A 17,165-nucleotide genomic window follows, 5' to 3' on the forward strand; every position below is an offset into this window, starting at 1 on the left:
AATTAATTGCTAGGGAGACCTAGACTAGTGCTTTTCTGTATGAGACAAAGTTTATGAAGGCTTAGGTCCATTTGAAAAAAAAACACTGTTGTGCTTGGGAAAAACCTTGTTGTCACTCCCATATAAAACAGTGTGATATTACATCAGCAATGCAATGTGTTGAAACTACAAACAAACATTTGATGTGCCGTTTCACAATGCTCTAAACCTCAACTGCATTTGTAAACAGTATTTATAGGAGGCTAGGTTTGCTTATACAGAAACTATGTTATCTTGGGAAATGCAAGGCTTGCCAAGCACTTGTTCCCTTAAGAAAAGTCTGCAACTTTAAAATTATACTCTTCTGAGAGTCTAAAAATCTCAGGAAATATTTGTCAGTCAGCTTGGCGATAGTTAAATGGCATTGTGCTGTCCGTATGAACAGCTGTGAAGCATATACGTTCTCTCCTGACATGGATCCTTGCCATTTGTTTGTTGTGATACGCCGATGTGAGAATTCACAAGATAGGGCTCAATCAAATTTCCACTGAAGGAAATGAAAGCTGGATTTGGGCACCAATATTTATTTAGCACTTCTTAGCTGAAGACTGAATAACTGCTTTTTGTTATTGCTGATGTCTGTATCAACTCTGTATCTGGAAGGATGCAATCACAGCACTGAAAAATGGCCAACAGGCTATGAATATAAAATAGTGGAGACTCAGGTGTAGTTTTACCATTCAGGTCTGTTGCTTTGATGTTACAGCCTTCTCTCCTCTCCATTTGCATTGACTGTTGAGGCCCGGGCAAGAGCCCACTTGTATCAGGAACTTTTTCAAGAGGATTTTTACACCTGTGTAAGCCCAAGGGCCTGTACTTGGGTGTTCAGTGTTTGGTCTTCACACTGGTCATGAAATCTGCAATGCGGCAACGGTGATCATAAACTTATCTGACATGGGCAACTGTATGTATTTTTATATATATAACATATATATGAATGAAATGTGTGTTATCGTAGCCCACTGCCACCGAGGCTTACAGCCCTGTGCCAGGGCCAAACAGGACCCTCAGCTCAGACCCTTTCTTCCCTGCAGCCGGCCTGTGGCAGCAGCGGTACAACTGCTCTAAATCCGCCTCCAAATGCTCCTGCATAGAAACAGCTAGGTTGGAAAAGACCTTTAAGACTGTCAAGTCCAACCAGTACCCCAGGACTGCCAAGACCACCATTGTAGAATACCTCCACAAAGCTCATATTTAAAATGGGAACAAGCTTCGGATGAAACCACCGTAGCTGGGACAAACCGGGTGCTGCTCAGGGATGTGCTGGAGCCGGCTCCAGCACACCGGGGGACACAAGCCAGTCGTTAGGCCTGGGCAGTGTAGAGGAGCCGGTGGGGCTGACAGGCCGCGACCCACTGCCGCTCGCCTTAGGCTTCCGCGAGCCGAGGCGCTTCCTCGCAGAGGCCGAGGAGCGGCGCGCGCGGGAGGCGCGGCCCCGGCAGTTGCGGGCGGTGCTCGCGCCGCCGCGCCCGGCCCTCGGGAGCGCGCCCGGTAGGCTGCGGGTGGCGGCCATCTTCTCTCCACAGCCGGCTGCTCCCCCAGTGCAAGTGAATCAGCACCGCCAGCCCCCTCCTCCGCTCCCTCCCTCTTCCTCCTCCTCCCTCCCACTACACTCAGCCGTCGCCGCCGGTCAGAAAGGGGGTGACCGGGAAAGCGAAGGCCGCGGCGAGGGGGTAGGGAGGGGAAGCCGGGCCGCCGTAAGGCGAGCAGCTCCACGGGGGCGGGCGGTGGGGGCGGCGCGGGGCTTTCCTCGCCTCGCCGGCGGGCGGGCCGCGGGGTGCCAGCCGGGGGGGAGTTCGTGCCGCCCCGGGGCTGGCCGTTCCGCTGCCCCTGCCAGCGGGCCCGCGCCCCCTTGGCGGGGTCAGCTCGGGGGGCCGGACCCCGCTCTAGATGGGATAAGCTGTAAACATGTTTAGCTTTGAAGGGGATTTCAAAACAAGGCCCAAGGTGTCTCTCGGAGGAGCGAGTAGGAAGGTAAGAATCGGTGCCTGTCTCCGTGTTTGTATCTCTGTCGGTTTCCTTCGTCCCAAGCCTGTTTTTCCTTCATGTATTTATCGTTATTTTTACCGTTGGGCCTTCAAAAATGGGAGCAGCTATGACTAAGGTTTAATAGAGGGGGGAAGAAATCTTCCCCTCTTGATATGTTTATCGCTGATCGCGCTGGCTCTCTGTTGTTATTTTTTTTTCAATTTATATATATATATATATATTTAATCAAGCCACACACATCCCAGTCTTACAGTGTAATAAGAATTGTGGGAAGCGAGGAAATGTCTCCTTCGCTCGTCCTCCCTGCGAGCGATCTGGTTTGTTGTGACTGGTGGCACCTCCTGAGCCCTTCGTCTCTAGGGCTCCCGGGGTGAAGGAGGGAAGGACTTGGATACCTCCAGTCATTTATCTCAAGAGGGGAAGTCCTGCGAGGATCCGCCTCACTGGAGGCATGGCGGGGAACAGCCTTGTACAACTCGGGATCAAAGCAAATTGTTGGGGGAGGCTTCATCCACGTGAGTGAGGGTGGCCGGGTGCCAGGTTTAGCCTTTCTCTGTCAAGTTTACGTTGTCAATTGGTCGTGTGCAGAGTGAGCAGCAGTTAATTGTTTGCTGTACCCAGACTATTGAGTCTCCTTGTATTTATCGATAGAAGAGAAACGGAATGGTCTATTTAGATCTTGCTGATTGGACGGGGTAGTCAAATGTTTAATCTATGCACTGAAGGGCATAGAACTACTGAAGAACAAGGGTAAGGACAGTGTTTTTAGAAGTGGCCTGATTTCTAAGGGTCACTTTATTTCACTATATGAAATACTGATTCCCCATGTTGTCATTGGATGTGATGGCATGGGAAACTAGTAAGTGTTTTCACTGGTATTTTAAAATCTTAATGGAGTAAAAATAACTCTGAAATTTTTGTTACTGTGCACTGTAAGCAACTTGGGTTCTGTAAAACTTGCAGTTTGGAAGTACAGTTAGGAAACGAACTAAAATACTGCACCTTGTGATATTAAAATCACAGCAAAGTTTGCGTTTTGGTATGTTATCTTACGTAATTTATTAAAGACAATGTGTAATAGAACTGCATTTAAATTGTGCAGCTTTACATCTGAATAATTTTCTGTTTATCTGTAAGACATTGCTGTGCATTAGCCTGCATACCAGGGGCATTACATGAGGCAAAAATACCATAAATACTCCCCAGCTGAAGTTGGCAGGACAGGCGCTTGTCCTCAGCTGAACACTTCAGTACTTTGCAACTTTTGACACTGACTTGCAGTGTTTCGTGCAAAACTTGCTTCCTTCTACAGAAGTAAACAACTGTTGTCATCTTCTTTTACTCCTACTGATGTCTAAATTAATATTGAGTAGAATTTTACCTATTTTAATTATATTGGGCAAATTTATTAGTGTTATACAGGTATAAATAGTCAAGGGCACATACTACAAGCTAAAGGAAGTGAAAACTGAAATTGATGTATGACCTTTACTGTGCCCAATCCAGAGGTTGTGTTTCATGATCTGGTTGGTACTGACTAGCCCACAGATTTCATGTTTTTACACTGGTACACTGAAGTGCTTGTGCTGCATCAGTGCGCGTCATTTCATTGCGCCTTCGGTTATACGGACATTATAGAATGCCATTGGAATAGCAGCTTGTTTCCAAAAACTACGTACAATAGTGATGAAATAATTTATATAAACAGTACTAATAATTACTTCTAAAAATGCAGTTTACGTGAACTTTATCTAAACATACTACAGCAGAGATTGATGTGGCAAGTGTTTATATGGGTTCCATGAGTTTCTCATTATTTCACGTCACAGGCTTCTTGTGATCACATTTCTCATGCCTATAGGGTTCGGTTTTACAGAAGGCTGAATTTTAAAATATTTCAGCTTTTTGTGCACACAGAAAAAATACTTCTCTGACAAACCCCCTTGTCCTCCCAAGTGTGTGTAATTTTAGAAAGGTGCAGCATATAGTTCTAATTCTGCATCTCTGTGATGCTCTGTTAGTTAGCTGATGCTTAGCACTGCCTATTTTATTTTTTTGGGGGAATAAAGCACAACTGATAAATATTTGTAGAATCTGTATGCAGGCTGCGTAATGCTAAGAATTACTCTACCTGGTCTGGGGAAGTTGCTCAAATGCTGTTGCACCTGTGTAGCCACATTAGTGAAACTCTTCCAGTGCAAAAGCAGGGACTCCAGTGCTAAGGATGCAGTCAGTCTTCTTGAAGTGGATGCAACCACACCAAAGTAAATAATCAGCAAATCTGACTATTAAAAGCATGGTTTTGCTAATATAACTGCAGCTGCAGCCAGTAACTGGTGTTGGTCATGGGTCACACATGTTGATATCCTGTCTGACATGGCTGTTTATGTCTGTAGTGTTTTCCTAGGCCTGAGGAGGGGCTGACCTCAGCAACTGCTATGGGTATAGACACAATGATAGAAATATAGTTGGGGACGTATGGCATTGTGGCAGTTAGAAAGGTACTGAATCTAGTGTGCTTTCTCAGAACTAACTTTTATGACATTTTTGAATAATACAGGCAGAGAGCTTCTGGTTTGTTTTTACACTGCATCTTATGTTCACGTGTGTTACAGTGGTCTGAACTGCAGATGCTGTAAAGAGGTACTTCAGTCCATGACACCTTTTTGCTGAAAAAGTAGTCTTTTAAGTATCACTTATTTTTGTTAAAATCCCAGATTGCAGAATTAAAGTTCTCAAAATGACCATCACAGTGACTGATCTTTTCAGAATATTATTGTTATATTCCAATATTGCATTGTACATAAATGTTAAAATAGAGACAGTATTGTCAGTGTTTGGAATGTTTCCTCCATATCAGCTTTCCAAAATCTGCTGATTCATTTGGACTGTTTGCATTAGTTGTCTGTGTGTTGGAGGTGTAGATACTGTGTTTTTAATAATTTTTTAATTTTTGTGATTGTGTCTTGTCACCTTTAAAACATGAGTCCATGCGTTATAAGGCTATCCAAAAGACATTTTCAGATTTAGTTTTAATTGCAACTGGCAAAACAGTTTTTTTTTACTTCTGAAGTAAAATAGCCTTCAAAAATGAGTACTGTTATTGGAGTTCAGTATCTGAACATCTTGAATTAGTCATGGATTTGTTGTATAGGACGGGAACTGTCGCCTAAAAGGCTGCAGCTGCAAAATTTTTGTGGTGTGTCAGGCAGGAGAGCAGAGTTATTTTGGGGGGGCAGTTCACATGGAGCTAACCCAACCTAACTGCAGTGGAAAGAAACAGATGGTCCTTCATCTGAGTGGTTCCCACTCCATCCGTTGTATCCTCTGTAGTGATCATACATCCTGAAGGTGGCATGTCAACATGCCTTCTGGTGGCAGCTGGCAGATTTCACTGATTTTATCATGAAGTTGGATTCTTGGTGGGATAGTGCAGAATCTGTTTAACCATGTCAACTTTATTTGGTACAGTCAGGCCTAGTGTTCCTTCATTAATTTTATCAGCATTAAGAAAAATATGAGGTATCAGTGCTTTAATACATCCATGCAGGGGATCCCCATGCCTGTGCTGAGATGTACAAGGGGCTCTGCAGGTCCACATGGTTTGTTTAGGTTATGAAATGTATTAATTATGTTTTGTAAGCCTTTAACCAGACAAAATGGTTAAAAGAATATTAAGTCAAATGTACAATATCACTTGAGATATCTAAACTGTGCTTTTATAAATCCCAGGAGTATTTAAAATAGAGTATTCTTAGAGAATTTCTGATACAGATGAATTAGTACTGTCATGACAGTGAAAGTGAAACCAACTTAACTGAATTTCTCCTTAGTTTTTGTTTTTTTTTTTTTTTCTTGGAAGATGTGGGAAATTTCTAATGAAGAAATAGTGATGACTCCATCTCTATTTTAAAAAGTCTCTAATTTCTTTTAACATGGACATTTTTAATAATCAAATATATTCAGTTTACAGTTAATTTGCATTTTATTTTAGTAGTTACTGATACACTTTCTTAATAGTGTAGCATTAAGCATTAAATTCCTTATATTCTCCCCCTGCCCTGCTCAACTCTAGAAGTGCCTTGTTTGGTCTTTGTTGTCTGTATTCTACGCATGAAGTAACTTATCAAGGAATAAAAATTAATGATATAAAAGCAATAGGCTCTAAGATTGCTCGTGCATAAAGAGATCTGCACAGGCTGGGATTGTTTATAGTGATAGATGTCTGTAGGATTTAAGCAGTGGTGGGCCAGATTAAAAAGTAGTTGTTTCTCTCTTATTGATCGAGGAAAGTTGTTACTAACTTCAGGAAGAAAGAACTACTCTTTATTCTGTCTTACTTGAGCCTATACCAGGTCACCACTGGAAAGGAAGTGATACTAGGGATTTATAGCACAGGTTTTCTAGATTAAAGTTACAAATTTACAATTTATTTTTGAATGGTGGGAAAGAATTGCACTGCTTTGCTCTGTAAGACCTTTGCCCTATAAGGCAAATGGTGTAGATCCTTATGCGAGTACATACCTCATTCTGAGTCAGAACTGTGTTTTGTCCAGACACTGAAATGTTAAAGCTTAAGTCTTGAAATATTCTCTGAATTTCGTATCTGTGGTGTAGAGACCACCAGATTGTAAAATAACGATGGTATGTCAGTAGGAAACTAAGTTAATGTGTACTAGAGTCTTTTGGACTTTTTCCACTCTCAGTGACATTTAAAATTCTGATTTCAAAGGAAGCTATGAATGATGGAGTTATAGTTAGCTGGCAGCAGTGATTACACTATTATTTTGTGATGTGCAGTTTTCTCAAATTCAGAACAAAAAATTCTGCTTTTATAGATACGGCTTTTCCCTGCTTGATTTTGAGAAAATGAAAAGTCAGTGAACTACAATGATGCATGCAATATACATCTTAAAATCATAGTAGAGACAAACAGAGTGAAACTAAACCAACTTGTTTGCATTTCATCTGGACTCTAGATCCTCCAGTCAAGTCCTGGTTCCACTGTGCATGGCTTTGTGCAGCTCCTGTGGTTAAAGTGGTTTCAGATACTCCCTACATCCTACAGTAAAATTTGAGCTAACATGCTGAGATGTTTTCTAGCAGGCACTGTGACATTGATTTGAGTGAGGCCAAGGCTTTCCCTGGCCAAGTGCCTCTTCCTGGGCGTATTTTAAGTGCTTTAAAATACCTTCTGGAAGAATATAAACTAAATTATGATGTAAATTGTCAGTGATATGAAGACTCACAAACTGTTTTGAAGCAGAGCTTTTCAAGCTGCTGCACATGTTTTACCTCAGGCTGGCTGAGCTGTGTATCCACTGGAATTTAAATTGTTGAGGTCCAGTTCAAGACATTGTTCTTAAAATGCTGATTTCTTTTAATATTCAGAAAATAAAAAGAATAAAAAAGTGGGGTTTATCATGCCTAAAAGAATGCTGGGAACTAGGGAACACTGTTGAGAACCACTTTGGAGGGGCTGTCTCCCATTGTCCACCTTTGTTCTTTAGAAGTAAATGCTACAAAATCTTCCTTTTATTTGTTGAACTTACATTAAAAGGAATATAATTATTTTAATTGCTTAGGTCACTTCATTTGCTTTGGTAGCTGTTTCTGATTTTTATGTGGTTCAAACTAAATTCAGATGAAAAGTCATGTTCCTCATTTTAAAGGAAAGCAGAAAGATGGAAGTTCTTGGGTTTTGTAGGTGAAAACCATACAAGATTTTATGCTTGTCCCCCGAAATTAAAAGATTAAGTGCTTATTTGTTTTTCTGTGAAAATTTCCTGAAAGTCATGCCTTCTACTTCTCATGTTCTATTGTGATGATAAATAGAATAGCATTCCCAACTACAGAAAAAAAATAAACCTTTGTGGCTTTTTGAAAGAGTCAACAAATATTAGAAGTATTTGAAAAACGGTAATTCTTTATACATTTCTTTTCCTGAACCTGACTTTTAGGCCAGGTGAGCTGAAAATGTTTTCTCGCTCTTGATGCAAAAGGTTAAAATGCGAGAAGACTTGTCATTTGTGTGTGTGTGTGTATGTATATATATATAATACATATAATTTGTTATTCAATCTTTGCCTAGGATATATAAAGGCTAAGAGTTGCGTAAACATGCTCTTGCAACAGAAGAATGTATTTCAGCAAAATGAGGGCAAGAAAGCAGTTTTAATTAATTTATCTTTTTCTTATGTATTTAATTGGAGTTTTTGGAGCTTTGACATTGTTACACTGTGAGATGCAGCTGTTCTCATCAACTGGTCTGTTATAGCAGTGATGTGACTTTGAACTTTGCTGTGGTGCATCATATGGTATGTAGCAGTTTTAGCCTGATGCATAAATTAACATTTCAAATATTACTAATGTTTCTTTGATGGTAGTCACAAGCTTTCCTTTCTGTATACTGTCCTCCATCTGCTTTCTTGTTTTCACCTCTTTCCCCCTTCTGTCTTATTCTTTGAGTCACCATCCGTAATGTCTCATTGTGTTTTGTTGTCAGATGCTGTTTCTTTGCTGTCTTGTTTCTTTGTGTCATGACTTACATATTTGGTGAAGAAGACTTCTCAAATTGGGCTTTTCATGGTCCTGTGGCTTGCGTGCTAGGACTTGAGGTTGGTTATCTTTGCCAGTATCTTCTGTTGGAGGAAGGAGCAGACAGGAAAAGGACTGCTAGTAGTATACTGAACATAGTACGAAACACGCAGATAGCGTATTCCCTGTTCTGCATTTTGGAGGTCGAGCTCCTGAAGAAAGAAGACTATATTATAGAAGTGTCAGGAATTTGACTCAGTAAATGGTTTTTCACTCCTTTGAGTTAGGATTGAAGGAATCAAGACAAGCTGGTGCTTCATTCCACTTAAAATGCCTGGCTACCTTGATAAGTAGACTTGATACATGATGTGTGCCTGTTTCGCAGGTGAAGACAGAAGACAGCATGACTATTGCACAAGCGAGGCAAGGCTGATGTGAGTAGGAATGAGACAGGTGTGATCTTCAGGAGTTCCTATCATATTATCTCATACTGTGAGTAGCTCTGTCTGTAGGTAGGCAGGAAGGGGTGGTGGAATAGCACCTGTAGCTGTCAGCAGTCATGTGACCATACAAATGGGAGTTGTCAAATGTACATCTATAATGCTGTTGATACTCACGACCAGCCAAAGAGCAACAGCTACTGAGTTTAGCTTTTTGTCATTGTGCAGTTTATTAAGAGGCAAGGCTGGGAGGATTTCAGAGATGACTGTGCAGTTAGCTGTCTTTAAGAGATAATTTTATTAGGGTGCTTTGTAGGTGAAGGAAGATTATTTCATAGCTCTTTTTATCTCTTTCCCACAGTAGGTTTGTTTTCTGTTGCATATCTGCTGTTACTTTTTAATTTCTGAAGAGACTATATATTTTCTTTGGGTTGAATACCTCTGAAGGAGATACATTTTTCTTGCATTTAATTTAAATATATTCGTTAGCCATAGTCTTTATTCCATTCCTTTGTGTTTCTGGTCTGTCTGTCTTGTGAACAAGAATAGTATTATTTGACTGATCATGTTTTTTTAAGGGTGAGATATACTTACCTGAATATTTTATTATTTGTTTTAAGACAGTTCCTCTATCGTATCTAATTTATACTTTAAATAGTTGGTGTTTTTCTTTACAAATACTCAAAGCAAGTATGTGACATTGACTAAAAAAAATCAAATGTTAAGTTTTTAAAACTGGATTCGTTTAAAGAGTGCTTGCTTCAAAGAGGCCCGATTTCTGATCAGTGCAAAGCTGGTGATATACTGACTGAGGATACGCTGCCCTCTTGTAATATCCCTTCCTCTCCAAATACTTAAAATTGCTTGTTTCTGGTAAGCCTTGTGGCTGCTTATTTTCCTTTATCTGGTGATCCCTTGCATTTAATGTTTGCATTTTTTTGTACCATTCTCCATGCATTATGTAGTAATTTGTCTTTCCTTTTATGCACATTATTTTGCTTTTTCTTTCAGTGTACTCTGAAGTGTAATGACAAATTCAGCAGCTTTGCTTCTAAGCAGAAAAGCTGTCTGCGTGGTGCTAGCTGTACAATGAAACTCTCCAAGCACATTGAAGAGATGTCACTCTGATCACTTCTAAATAGGAACCTCTTGTTAGCATCTTTAATGCATTTGGTATCAGTTGTTGAAAAAGAAGTCCTGAAATTTCAAGCTCTCTGTTGTTTATTTCTTAATTTAGTACATTATTTTGACTTTTTGTGTGTAAGGTCAGAACTTCCTTGTCCTGTGTTACCAAGTAGACCTGGAGCCCTTCCTGTTGCTGGGGTGGAGATACACAGTCTTATGTATGGATTTTGTAATGATTTGTTTATACTGTTGGAAAATTCCTCTCTTTAGAGGGCAGTAGCTGTAGTTAGTGGTGTCTTTGGCCATAAATACTGTCTTTAGAGGAAAAGATGGTTAACCTTCTTGTGGGATTTTTCTTTATGCTTTCTGCAGTAAATGACCTAAATTGCAAACCAAACTTTAAATTCCTTTCTTGCATCTATGTTTTTGTGGGTGTTTTTTGGGTTTGGTTTTTTTTTTTTTTTGATTCTCCATTGGTGGTCTGGGTTAAATTATTTTCTATCCTAAAGAACCATTACCTTGCTTTTTCTATCATCAAAAAAAACAAAACCCAAAAGCAGAAGAGTTCTGGCTCATGAAGTCATATAGACTTTGAAAATATTCCAGCACAGTTGTTTTAGATGTGGTTAAATATTTTATAAACATTTGTTTGCTAGCTTCAAATGTATTTTTTATGTGTTCAGATAAATTTTCAGCTTGAGTGTGATTTTTTTTTTTCTCTAGAATAAAAAAGGCATAGAAAAAGGAAGTAGTCATTTGTATCAGAGACAAAAAAAGAGTTTCCTTAAGCCTATTGTCTATTTTAGACTCGATTTGGAAAGGTGCCAGAGTACTTTCAGCTCTTATTGTCTGGAGTAGGAGCTGAATACTGTGCATGAGAAAGGAATAAATTTTCTATTTTGTAATCTATGTGTACTGATTTAAGGTTGTGTTTTAAAAACTGATGCACAAGTTTTCTATTGTAATGGTGGTGTTCTTTAGAGGTCTCTTGAATATTTTAGTATTCTTTCCTGTTTCTCTGTTGGAAAGGTCAGTGTCCTGAGAGTTTGTTTGTAGCCTTAGTTTGGGTGAAGAGCTCAAAATTTTAAAAGAAACAGGTCCTACCATTTATGTTATACAAGTCTGACATCTTTTCCAGATAAGTTTTGAGGAAAAGGTAAGTAAATGCAAGAGCGCATTAAGCTCTTACAGGTTAGACAGAAACAGGGGATTTTGGACCAGTACGTGGTACCTTTGAATGTGCCACAACTTGCTGTATGCACCTGGGCTAATGACTTACATACACTCCAAGCAAGGAAAACACTCAGTAAACAAAAACCTGGTAGGATTTGGATTTTACTATTTTTGAGCTCCCCTATTTGTGCATGGATGATGTTTGCAGACATTATTGGGATGCTGGGAACACAAACCTGGAAAGGGATCAGTACAGTTTGCTGCACTTTGTTTTTTTCCTTTTTACATAGATTCCCTCTGTCACTGCGTTTGAGAGTGCTGTGTTACATGTACTTGTAAGTGCAGAAAGCAATTAACGCTTTTCTCCAGTGTTTTATATATTGAGAACGGTCCCCAAAGTAATGTCTAGATTAAATATAATGAGCACATTTGAATTATGTTTGAATGAAAATGCAATAGTACCTTTATTTGTGTCTTACAGGAAGAAAAGGCTTCTCTCCTGCATCGTACTCAGGAAGAAAGGAGAAAACGAGAGGTAAAGTAGACTGTAAGCATTTGCATGCACACTGGATTTTTCTTTGAGGTAGTAACATTTGCAGTCCACAGTACTTCCACTGCAGTTGTACTTCGTTCTGGAATGTTTTGCTTCAGTTTGCAAGAAGAAGTCTGCCAATATAATAGAATTGACAAACTGATTGCTTTTAAGGAGCTTCCCAGAAGGTAGTTTTATCTCAAAAGAAGGTAGTTAAGCATACACTGGATGCAAAGGGAATTGTCCCTTTTATTTTGGTGCTCATTTGATCTAGTCTTTGTTGGGAAAAAGATAGGTACTTGGCTAGTAAATTACATTTTTGCCTTGTCCATGTTCTGTTACTATGGATTGGTCTCAGCGAACTCTCTTCTGCTCCTGGTTCTGCTATGGTTTCTTGGATGACCTTCAGTAATACACTTCCCCAGTGTGTGCCTCAGTTCTGTGAAGGTAAAATCTCAACAGTGACGTTTGAATGCATCCAAAAGTGCTTTGAAATCATCTGATAATTGAGGAGCAAACAGAAGTTGAGGCGTCAGGAAGGAAACCTTAATACTGATTTGTGATGGAACTTACTGCTGTGGGTAATTCTGTCTGGAATAATGCAAAGAAGTAATAGTCACTGAGAGGAAAACTCCCCAGTTTCAAACATGAATATATATGCAATATGAAATCAAAATTGAGTAGTATGGAATTTAAGTGAATATGTTAATTTTTTAGGGGTTTTTTCCCCTCTGAAAAAAAATGTTGGTATTCATAATTATTTAAAATGTGTAACCATGTAGGTTTCATGCTAATCAGAAAAACAGCTGTTTGGCCCTTAACGGTGTGCTTGACCCATGCACAACTAAATACAGGTTCTGCAGTGGCTTCTCTGTTTCTGAGGACAGTTACTGCTCTATGATTATGGACCAAGTTTAAGAACGAAGGATTTAACCAGTTAGTTCACAATGATGTTACGAATCAGATCTATGATCATGGTGTACTTACCAGCATACCAACAGACTTTTTTGCACTTCATAAACTTTTTGCCACATATCACCATACATTGCCATTCAGTTGCTTAATTCTGTCTGCTGCAAAGCTGGTGCAGAATCATATACAGATACAAGTCTGTGTATGTACAGACACACAAAAATTTTGTATGACATACATTGTTTTCTCACAAAATGGATGACTCCTAAGAATAAAAACAGCTATGGTTTTTAAAACAATGCCTGCAGCAGAATCTTAGCAGTCACCTGAGACTTAAAACCTTTGCAATTATGGGTCACTAATTGACAATTGTGTATTTTAAGATAAAACCTGTACCTAGAGCAAAGGAGAACATACCTACTAATGTCAAGCATTACTTATGATTATGAAGAGCAAGTGCCTCTCTGTAATTGAAGCTCTCTCCTGCTTGCCCCCATATTTTACACTTTTATTGCTAGATACTTTAGAGAGAAAAACATTCTTTGGACTATCAACATTTTTATGTTGGTCCATGCTTTAGTGGTAATTATAATCTTTCAAGTATATGCTTATTCAGATAAATTGCTTTAGGAACCAGGGTTTCCAAGAAAAATAAAATAGGCGTTGGATAGCAGTTTCATCTGGTGTTTCTTTGGTCAGTTCAGGTTAAGTTCTTAAGCTGAATATGTCTTTCTGGGCCAGTAAATTAGAAATCAAGGTTTTGCCAGTTGAAAGTTCATGTGAAGTGTATTTTAACAAATGTATTTCCCAAATGTATTTTAACAAAACTTATAAAAATATTTTGATGTTTTATTTTACTTGGTGGCCCTCAGAATTACGAGGCTATTATAGTTTGAGGATTGATTATGTTAAAATTTCTCTTGCCAAAAAGCAGGCTTCTCTATTTTTGACTATCTTTGTAGTTTCTTTGTAGCTCTAGGTTCACAAGCAGCTATTTCATTTACTTCCCTCTTTCATCCCATAAGAAACTATATGGACTTTTATTAGAAATGTAATTACAGCAGCTGCTTCCCTTAGATATTAATTGTGATGGATATGCTGGAGTGTTGTCAGGGGACTTACTGAAATGCTCTTTCCATAGTACCTTAAACAAGCTGGCTTTCAGTTCCTCAGAAAGGGATGATTTTAACTCCTCTTTCTAGCTGCTGAGGACAACATCATAAAATGAATCACTTTATATTTCTGATTTGAAGAAGAGACCAAGAATTTTTATTCATTTCCATATTGTGGAATTTTGTGTATCGTGGGCTTAAAGCATTAAACCTAATTTTCCTTTTCACAGCACTATTATCAGCAAATAAGCGATTTTTTTTTTTTTCTTGGGTGTTGTTGTTTTGTTTGGTGTCCCCTCCCCCCCATATTTAAACTGCACCAGCTTCATAATACTGATATTTTTATATATATATTTATATATGTTTATGTTTGTTATGCAAGTAAGCAGGTCTTAAATATTAGCTGATGCATGCATGAAAGAAGAATGTTGACACTTAGTTTGGTGAATTCTTCAACGTTTTAGTATTAAGACTTTGTCTAATAAAATACCAATGTGTTTATTTTGTAGTATTACGTACTAAAAATTCTTTTTCAATATCTTAATGGTAAATTTACATTTATAACCAAAAGTTTTCTCCCTGATTTATGTGTGTTGGATGCAAACCTTAAAAGTCATTACCTTACTAATGATTAGTGCTTAATTTTTATTAAAGAATCCTTTTGAATACAAATGTATTTGATAAAATTGTAGAAATTGAAATCAGCTCAACAATGCTGATTTCAGTTTTCTTGCTTTGCTCCACAGGAAGAAAGGCGAAGGCTGAAAAATGCAATAATAATCCAGTCATTTGTAAGAGGGTACAGAGACAGAAAACATCAGGTAAGTACTTACTTATTTAGAAACATAGAACAATTTTGCTGAAAGTGGGACTTCCTAGTAATAAATAAATCCATTCAACAGTCTTCACCTTTTTGATTACTGTGTGTGCCAACAAACTGGAAGTTCTTTTTTGCCTCTTGACATTTTCATTTGAGCTTTAGTGTTTTAGTAGTTGGGCATTGATTCCACAAAGCGTGGATGTGACAGTGGACTTCAGTGGGGTTATGCAGTTTTTTTTTGAGCTGACAAAGCAAATGAAAACAGTTGGGTATTAGCAGCTTTTACACACCAGTGGAGCTTTTGCCCCGAAAATGTGGCTAAAAGTGGTAGTTTTGAGTAAAAATACATCTTTCTAAGCTGCTGTTGGGTAGATTGTTCTAATAAAGAGTTGTATCTGCTTAAATTTGCTAGTGTTTGTTGAGTAAACTAGATGAAAATGTTTGATGTGATAGTCTTTACTTCAAAGGCAACAAATCTGTTGCAATGTATACTTTCTGAATTACAGAAAGCAGTTATGGCTTTATGATACCGTGTGTATGTTTTGATCTCTTAACAAATGTGTATTGTATCTGTATTACTACTTCACAACCTCTTTGGACGGGAACCTGAAACGGAAGTTTTTAAAATCTGCATCTGTATTTTAAATCATAACCGTTACTGATATATTGATGCATGCCTTATTTTTAAGTACTCTATCCAAAGAAGTGAATTTGATCGCTGTGCTAATTTGGCCCAATCTGGAGGAACCTTTTCCACAGGAAGCGGAGCTAATTTGACTCTCTTAGTTCGTCAGTTACTCTTTTTCTATAGACAGAATGAGGATTCTAAGCGTTTGGTGAGTACTGTTACATACTTTGATCTGTAGTACTTTTATTTCATGCACTTTTAAAGTACTCTTTCAGTTAAAAGATTTTGAATGGATGCAGAAATGGCTTTGACCACTTCGGTAAAATCATTTAAGAATTCTGGGGTTTGCTGGCCTGCACTCTGCTGCTTTTCATTTAGACAGAATAACTTAAAATTAGATTTTGTATGTGCTTGTGTACATTCGCACAAAATCTGCGAAATCAAGCCTTGAAAAATCCTGTATTATTCACAGTAGTTTATTAAAAATAATATAATTCTATTAGAATTTAATTTGTAAGTAATATTTTCCACTTAGCCCTCTGGTCCTTCTTAAGGTGTTTGTGTTATGTTTATTTCCTCACTGGTCAGTAATGCTGGCATATGAATTGCAGAGTAACTGCAAATTTCCCAAATTATGACTCATAGTGTATATTAATAATGGACATTGAAGAATTATGTCTGTTTAAAACAAAAAAATGAACAGATAAATTTGTTCAGGAGTAAAGTTATTTTGGAAGTGTAATTCAGTTTTAACTTTGAAAGTTTAGTACAAGCAGTTGAGTACTTTACGTTGTGTAACAATTGTGTTTTCTCAGCTGAACAAGGTTGTCTTAGTTTGTGTTTTGTAAACCCTCCAAAGGCATCCAAAATAGGATTGAAATACTATGTCTGTGTTGAAATAAATATATAACTTGTTGTTATAAACAGTAAACTTATGCATATCTTCTTCCAGGTATGGATGTGTCAGAATTTAATTAAGCAAAGTTCTCAGTTTGTTAAGCAATTGGATGGTCCAGACAGACTTACTTGCTTATTCCAAATAAAAAGACTGTTGGGGCTATGTTGCAGGTAATTTTTTCTCTATGTGCTACTGTCAGAAAAGTGTTCAGAAATTATGTCAGGCACTTGCTTTCTTCTTTCTGCAGCAGGTAGTTTAATGTGAGTTTATTTTATGGAGAGGACTGTTTATGTTAAAATTCATGTGTAGGCCATGGTATAGGATACTTTCCTAGGTAAGAGCAGTGGAATGTTCTTCAGCTCCATCGACTTTCCAGGGATATGCTTTGGATATATTTTGTTTCAAATTTGTGTTAATTAAGATGTCTTTCCTCATGCTTCATTTTGAATTTAAAACATGTTAAGCAGTTACATTTTTGGTTTGGCAGTACATTTATTGTTTGTAGTGGGAAGATCATGGGAAGGTAATCTATTAAGGTGACTTGAATATCTGGCAGCTAAAGCCTAGTTTTATAAAACAGTATATTTGCTCATATCAGTCACACATCACCACAGCTGTGGTGTCACTGGATTGAATTGTACATTTTTACTACATTTGAAATTGTGATTTTATAAATGTAGCTCTCTCCTTTTCTGACTGGGTGATGTGGGAAAACAAAAGGCGTGGAAGAGGTGTCCCTGCCTATACACATAAGGCAGTGGAAGAAGCAGCTTTTCTTACCCATCATCATGCTGGCAACATAAAGTTATCTGTAATTGTTTTCTGAGCTACTTTAATCTTAAGTAAAACCCCAGAAAGTGAGCAGTGGGACAGATAGCGAAAGAAATGTTTCCCCGAGATAAGCTCGTGATTCATGAGAAGCTGTAGCTTTTGATACTGTGGGGAAAAAAGAAGATGACT

At 38.3% G+C, this 17,165-nt stretch overlaps 1 protein-coding gene across 1 annotated transcript in view; it reads left to right on the top strand.

The window, feature by feature from the left end:
• Positions 1–1,783: 1,783 nt before the first annotated feature.
• Positions 1,784–17,165, top strand: part of UBE3C (ubiquitin protein ligase E3C) — a 73,880-nt gene continuing 58,498 nt past the window's right edge. The window contains exons 1-5 of the mRNA XM_061349380.1: positions 1,784–2,013; positions 11,785–11,838; positions 14,606–14,680; positions 15,369–15,515; positions 16,260–16,375. Of these exons, the coding sequence (XP_061205364.1) occupies positions 1,948–2,013; positions 11,785–11,838; positions 14,606–14,680; positions 15,369–15,515; positions 16,260–16,375 (458 nt within the window). The 5' untranslated portion in view covers positions 1,784–1,947. The remainder of the gene's footprint in view (positions 2,014–11,784; positions 11,839–14,605; positions 14,681–15,368; positions 15,516–16,259; positions 16,376–17,165) is intronic.

This window comes from Neopsephotus bourkii, unplaced genomic scaffold (genome assembly GCF_033783945.1).
Source record: "Neopsephotus bourkii isolate Nb327-2 ecotype Australia unplaced genomic scaffold, CSIRO-AGI_Nbou_v1 NB_53, whole genome shotgun sequence".
NCBI classification, from domain to species: domain Eukaryota; kingdom Metazoa; phylum Chordata; class Aves; order Psittaciformes; family Psittacidae; genus Neopsephotus; species Neopsephotus bourkii.